Here is a 6,970-nt window from a genome sequence, read left to right on the forward strand (position 1 = left end):
ATAATGCCTCTGCTTGGCAGTTATTGGTTTGTGTCAGCTTTACTACTTTGTTATTGAATCAATGAATTGTGCTTCACTTAAATCTTGTATAGATTGCTTGTTATCAGGAACAAGGTATTAAAAAATGTCACCGTGACCTACATTAAAAAATATGACCTACAAAAAGTTCTACATCAATCTCCAACACTATTGGTCTCTGAAACTACAATCTAGTGTGCCATGTATCAGAAGTTTTGACATTTGACGTACTGAGAAGAGAATATTTGTCTGGATCTATCCTAAAGTTACTTTAGTATATGGAACTTCATACTTGGGCTATAGGTCTGCCTTGTTGAGGTGGTGTGTGTAGTGTCAGAAGTAGGTCACGCTGATTTACATTTTCACCTACATCAAAGAAAAAGTTTAGGTGCTCCATCTCTTACACTGCTAGTCACTTGAACTTCATGTTTGGGTAATGGGCCCACTTGGGTTAAGATGTGTATTGAAAGTAGGTCACTCTTATGTCTAACCTTCATTTTGACCTTTGACTTACATAAAAAAAGTAGATCCTGACATTTTCTCCTAAACTACATGTTACTAAACCTCAATACTTGGGGCATAGGTTCACTTTCAGTAGGAGACTGTTATTTGTCGTGTTGTATATAATGAATATATACACAATTCACAGTTGCCATTTACCATGGTAATTATATGTAACTTTCCACTTTCATCATCAACAATTTTAGTATGAAACTTTGCACTGCTATCACTGTAAGGTCAGAGATCAAACATGTTTGTAGACTAAAAACAAGATACACTTGAATTTCAGAAGTGTATACGAGATTTCCGTACATCAAGAACTAAAAATGACAGACCATGGGGTTGAATGTTTTATCTTCTTCTGTTGACAAATGATTTCATGCTTTAATAAATTAGACATGAGTTGACCTTGTAGAGTCAGTCAAAAAGATGCATTTGGCCTGACCATGGCATGCCGCCATGTTGTTTTTTTTTTTTTTTTTATTGAGATTGCAGTGTCACTATTGCTAAATAAGGAGAAGTGGCTCATTTCAAGTATTGGTCTGAAAAAAAAAAACTATTTTAGAGAGAAAAGACTGAAATTTTTGTTTGATCCCACAACTTTAGCTAAATACTGCAATCTTTCATTCTTTCAATAAATGGCATTTGATATTGGCCCATTTAAAATATAGTTGGATTCCAAATTGTACAGGTAAATAATCTCTCAAATGATGTTGTACTCTGTAAACAATTAATCTATTTTTAAACTTGTTTGTTTTGTTTTGAACTACATTTTACAACTTACTATACATGTACATATGTAAAGTGAAAGTAGGTAGAACGTGCCAATTTGAGTGCTGTGCTTTCCCAGTACGGAAGTTCTGTGGGTCGTATCAGTGTGGCCAAGTAAAGGTAAGCAAACCGGTGACCATCGCTGTCATGGAGCACGAGAATGTTATTGCTGTAGACTGACAGATGTGGACTTTGTACACCTCTAGTAACGCAACGTATATCTAATAATCAAAATGGCCTAATTCAACGGTATGTTATAAATGATAATAAGGATCAAAGAACATGACCTGGTGATTCGGATCAGGAAGTAAGTGTTTACGAAATGATATCGCGGTACGACCAGTCCAACGATAGCTACCTACAACTCTTGCCCAATATAAGAGGGGTGTTATAGATAGACCGGAAAGTAGATACCTTTCGATGTGACAGGTTATAAGATCAGTAAAATTTGACCATTGATGTTTGTCTCTGATAATTAATCAAATGCTGGAAATTAAGAGTTGTATAGGACACGATAATTTGTGATATTTAATAACCTCTTAAATATGTGCTTTCCTTTAGGAAAACAGTTGTAACGAGATGCCAACTTTCATCACTTCATGATAGTTTTGTCAAATCAAGAGTTATCTCACTATCGAGTTGGACCTGGTTGTTCATGTCTTATCCTTCTTGGAAAATGCTTCTGCTAAGAGATTGCTTAAAATGTGCTTTCTGTTCCCATGAAATGTTCTCAGAGATTAGTGTGTGTGATAAACCATTGAAATCACACAATATGTGTTATGACAAACGGAAACGTTTACAAAGTACAGAATGGTTGTATGTCAACAAACAACTTTTGGCTGTCAAAAGCAATCAAACTAGGCCTGTTCTATATCGTACAATATGTATACAGAAGTGGCAGTTTTCTAGCATGAAGGTAATTCCAAGAGAAAATCTATTTGCTTCATGTTGGAAGTTTTTGTCAAAATATCTGGAATAAAATACTGAATTAATATCATAAGCCTTTTCAGCAATAGGCACATAGTATTGGGAAGAGCGTCAGGGTAAACTAGAATTCTTGTCCTGGATGAACATTAATGACTTTTTATATGTGACACTTTCTAGGATATTAATAAATCAACAATGTATTACATGTATTTTTTTTATTCCAATAGCTGACACACTGGACAGATGGCTCTTGCTGCATATAAAGAGGAAAATCTGTGCTGTCCTATCTGTACAGAGGACCTACGGGAACCAAAGAGTTTACCGTGTTGTCATGGATTCTGTAAGGAATGTCTTCATTTCTACATCATGTCAAAGCCACCTGTACATGTTAAACGTTTGGTTGGATTCAATTGCCCCATCTGCCGTGCATTTACGGCAGCGCTGAATCAGAAATCTCCACGTCATCAGTGGGCGAGTGATTTCTTGACAGACTTTCGATTTGTTAGTATGTTGGAATCGCTTCCAGATGTTACAGAGTCCTCTGTCAGTAGTTCAGCAAGCTGTACCTGTCTGCAGGCCCCTCTTGATGTGTATTGTCGAACACACTTGCACGACATTTGTAAGACTTGCGCTTCAAACTCCCATCGGAAATGCTCTACCATTTCTAAAGACATGGCAAAAATGGAATTTGATAGAGACATTAAGCAGCTCCAGGGTTTGATAAAAACTTTAGAAAAAGAACAAAATGATCTTGGAAGAAGTGAAAATAGTACTGACACAACACATTTCAGACATTCCTTTGTTGGAAATCGCCAGATAAACCACAGCAAAATAAAAAACAACATTGAGACAACGGTTGACGGAATCATGAAAAGTCATCACTTAAACATGAGTAAACGAAAGGAAGAATGTCAGATGATCATTGAAGACGCACATTATCAGTTAAAGCAAGCAATGTCATTGGGAAGTCAATCAACATGTCAGTTGTGCACTTCTTCAGATGTACTCAAAGTGACGCTTGAAAATCTTGCAGATCGACGCCGACACCTTACGAGGCTACCAAACTCTCTAGCAGACATCAAAACAAGAACCAGTGCTTACATATCTTGTGCTATCTCTCCTTTGAAACCAAAAGATTCTTCGATAGAGTTTGAAAGAAAAGGAAGCAATTTTCCAAGTGTATTTGCTCTGCGATTACATGAATCTTTCAATGCTAAGCTGCCATCAGACTTGAGGAACTGTCTTATCACAGGAGCAGCCATACTCACTGATGGTCGAGTTGTGCTTGCAGACACAAATAACAGCAACATCAAATTGTTTTCTTCCAATTTTGCATTTTTGAATTGTATCAGCCTTTTGGCACCGCCTTTCGATATTGCTGAAACAGAATGCAACAATATTGCTGTTACATTCGGAAAAAGAAATGTTATTCATTTCTACGAGGTGAATGATAAGCTTCCATATGAACATGAGTCTATTTCAACAGACCAGCCTTGCTACGGTATGTCGTCTGGTAGCGATTTACTCTATGTGTATTGTGGAAACTCCTGGCTCAATCCATCGTGTATCAGAATATATGATTATAGCCGGACTTTAGTCACAAAGGTTTTCATGGAAATGTTCTCAGCTGGAGAATATTTAGGGTATTGCCCTGTATCAGAATACATGTACGCTACTTCACAAAATCTCCTTTCGCCACAGCAACTCCTTTGTTACCCGGGCGATGGTAATTGTAAGAAGATACTTGGTTTTTCTGACAGAAATAACAAGCATATAATGCTTGGCCAAATCCGGGGAATGGTTGGCGTAAAGTGCGGCCTCATAATGGCCGTTCGGAGCATGCCAAAGACTTTTGGGCTGGTGTTATCGAGGTCTACTATTATTTTTGGAGACAACAGATCAATTACAAACGATAACATGTACACGAAAGTCCTCATGGGGAAGGATGAAGCACAGTTTGCTCGAGTCGTAGCGTCAAACAAACAGAGAACCATGCTTCTTGTAGGTCAGGAATCACCTTTCATAATTGAAAAAAGAAACAACCAGGTGAAAATGTTCCGCGTTGTCCGTAATTAGTAACTGACAATATTGTAAATTGTCATGTAGTTTTCTCTGATAATGGAGAATTCATATACTAAGTCAGATTAATCATGAATCTACTATGGACATTTGACCAAAGTTGTAGAACAGGAAGTAACTCACTAAACATATGGTGACTCGTAGGGTTCATCATCCAACTACCATGTATTATAAAGATAGCTATTAACATCTGTTTGCTGTAGCAAAATTTCACTGACAACATTTGATTGGTAACTCTATTGTGATATTTGTTGAGATTCTTGACAAGCAATTTCAGGATGAAGCAATGAATGGTTATACTTAGGTGCTTAAATAATCATATTGATGACTGTGATGATATAATAATGGATATTTTCATATGCATAATTTTAAGTGCGATTTTAAGATTTTCATGTGAATATTATTGTGAACTACAATATGAATTCTATTATTACATTACTATCTAAACATGGTATTCACTTTTTTATGTTTTGCACTGTCTACTCTCATCTTTGTTCACCAATTTAACATTTAAAAGGGGACATATTTCCTATTGCCTCTTTTAAATTTTTGATATAGTTGTATATTTGTGTATAAATTAATCAAATTAATTCGTCCATTCGGCTACAAAAGTGTTTATGGTTTATTGAAAATGTTTGATGTTTGTTTATTTACTATTTTGCTGTTATTCATTACCAATTGATCGTTGATTACAACTTTACTGACATAAAAATCTATTAATAATCAATTGATTTTTATTATTTTTTATGACAAACAGGGAGACCATTAGCTATTTATATTGCATGAATCTAACACGGTAAATAAGGACCACATAAGCACACTTCATTTTCAAGATTTTGCAAAATAATGCATGAACACATAAATCATCATCATCATCAGCAGCAGCAGCAACAATAACACTACTAATAACAGTAGCAATGGCATGCAATGAAGACCACATTATTTAGTTTTATGTTAACCCACAGAAATTGTTGTATCAAGCTGGAATTGTACCTCTTGTGAGGCGTTCGTACTAACCACATTCATGTATTTATAGAGTGAGGGTATTGACAGATGAGGCTAGTGTCTGTGGTAGAATCTCTTGAGAATGAATGTATTGACAGACGAGATTAGAATCTGTGAATGAATCTTTACAGAATGTGTGTATTGATAGATGAGGCTAATGTCTGTGGTTGAATCTTTACAGAATGAATGTATTGAAAGAAAAGGCTAGTATCTGTGAATGAATCTTTACAGAGTTTTCGTATTGCCAGACAAGGCTAATTTCTATGCATGAATTTTTAGAGAATAGGTGCATTATAGACCAGGTTAGTATCTGTGAATGAATCTTTAGAGAATTTGTGTATTGACAGACGAGGCTTGTATCTGTGGTAGAATCTCTTGAGAATGAGTGTATTGACAGACGAGGCTAGTGTCTGTGGTTGAAAATTTTATTCAATTCAGTAAGTTTTCATGCAAATTGATGGGGTAATTATAGTTACTCATATAAATGTCAAATTAACTTACTTTTTGTTATGGCATTTACACTGTGTAAAGGACAGCGTTTCGCTATGTGCCTTAGAGATTTCGTAAAGCAGAGCAGTTTACTGGCAGTGTGGTTGGAAGGTTAAGCAGATGAAATGTATAATCGTAATTTTCACACCAGCACCAAACTAACAACTAATCATAGTCCGGCGGACGGGACTTTAAACGGTGGCCTGTGTGAGTATTAACCTCGCACGAAAAAGATCCTCCCGTGGTTATCGATAATAAGAGTAGGCGCTTAACGCCGCCAAGGATCCCCAATAAGCCCAAATTAAATAAAACGATATTAGGCCCAAATGTATTTTTAAAGCTATTAGGAAAGGACTTCTAAATTTCCCCAAATCTAAAAATTAATAATAGAAAGATAGTCTGGAGATTCGGCAGGAAAAGCAGACAAGGACTCCCTCCACCACCGGAAGTCCAGACACATCGCCACAAGACCTACCTTTAGACCAGGGATTCGTCTCCAAATTACAGACCAGCCAATTCCCAGACGACTCCAACCCATGAGGGGAGCACCGCTCTCGCGTCGCCAGTGTATCGACTTCTGTCGATTGGTCAATGCTCGGCGACGGGCAGAGTCACGGAGACGATAAACCATCATCATCATCATCATCATCATCATCAGCGCTTCGCAAACTGACACTACGCGTAATTTATTTGTCTGCAAAGATTTGTCATTTAATACGACCGTTAATGCCATTACAAGACAGATCAATGTTTCTATGTACATGCCAAACTCATGTTGATGTCTTATGCCGATTTCAACTTGGTTTTTATTATAATAAATGACGTATTATCATCGACAGTATATGTAGTCTATCAAAGGTATGGCATGCTAATCGGCGAACTGTTGCCGTTTTTATACCCCGAAGATGACGTATTATTAATGGAATTGATTGTATCTTAAATCACATTTTTTTGGTTAGTTTACACAGTGGAATAGCCGTGCTAATGTAAACATCAACATAAAAAGCATGTGTATTAGTTATTGTGAATGTAATTTCGTCTAAGTTTTAGTAAACTTTGCATGTTATAGACTTCGAAAATCAAGAAAACAGCCTAATATCAACATATTTATCGCATGTGGCATTGTAGCACTATCAGTTGATGAGGGAAGGGAAGTAACTTGGTGTTACACGCGGCGAAT

General features: G+C 36.6%; 1 protein-coding gene across 2 annotated transcripts; it reads left to right on the top strand.

Moving 5' to 3' along the window:
- Positions 1-1,449: 1,449 nt before the first annotated feature.
- On the top strand, positions 1,450-4,637 carry LOC132560716 (uncharacterized). 2 transcript variants are annotated; one of them, XM_060225392.1, is made up of 2 exons: positions 1,450-1,597; positions 2,445-4,637. In XM_060225392.1, the coding sequence occupies exon 2, from the start codon at positions 2,461-2,463 to the stop codon at positions 4,291-4,293; it is 1,833 nt and encodes a 610-aa protein (XP_060081375.1). In that variant the 5' UTR covers positions 1,450-1,597; positions 2,445-2,460; the 3' UTR covers positions 4,294-4,637. The 2 variants fall into 2 exon arrangements, with proteins under 2 accessions (XP_060081375.1, XP_060081376.1); XM_060225393.1 differs by having other exon boundaries at positions 1,450-1,539.
- Positions 4,638-6,970: the final 2,333 nt, after the last annotated feature.

The sequence above is a fragment of the Ylistrum balloti genome, unplaced genomic scaffold (genome assembly GCF_031769215.1).
Source record: "Ylistrum balloti isolate Yb309-2 unplaced genomic scaffold, AGI_CSIRO_Ybal_v1 Utg371104, whole genome shotgun sequence".
Taxonomy (NCBI): domain Eukaryota; kingdom Metazoa; phylum Mollusca; class Bivalvia; order Pectinida; family Pectinidae; genus Ylistrum; species Ylistrum balloti.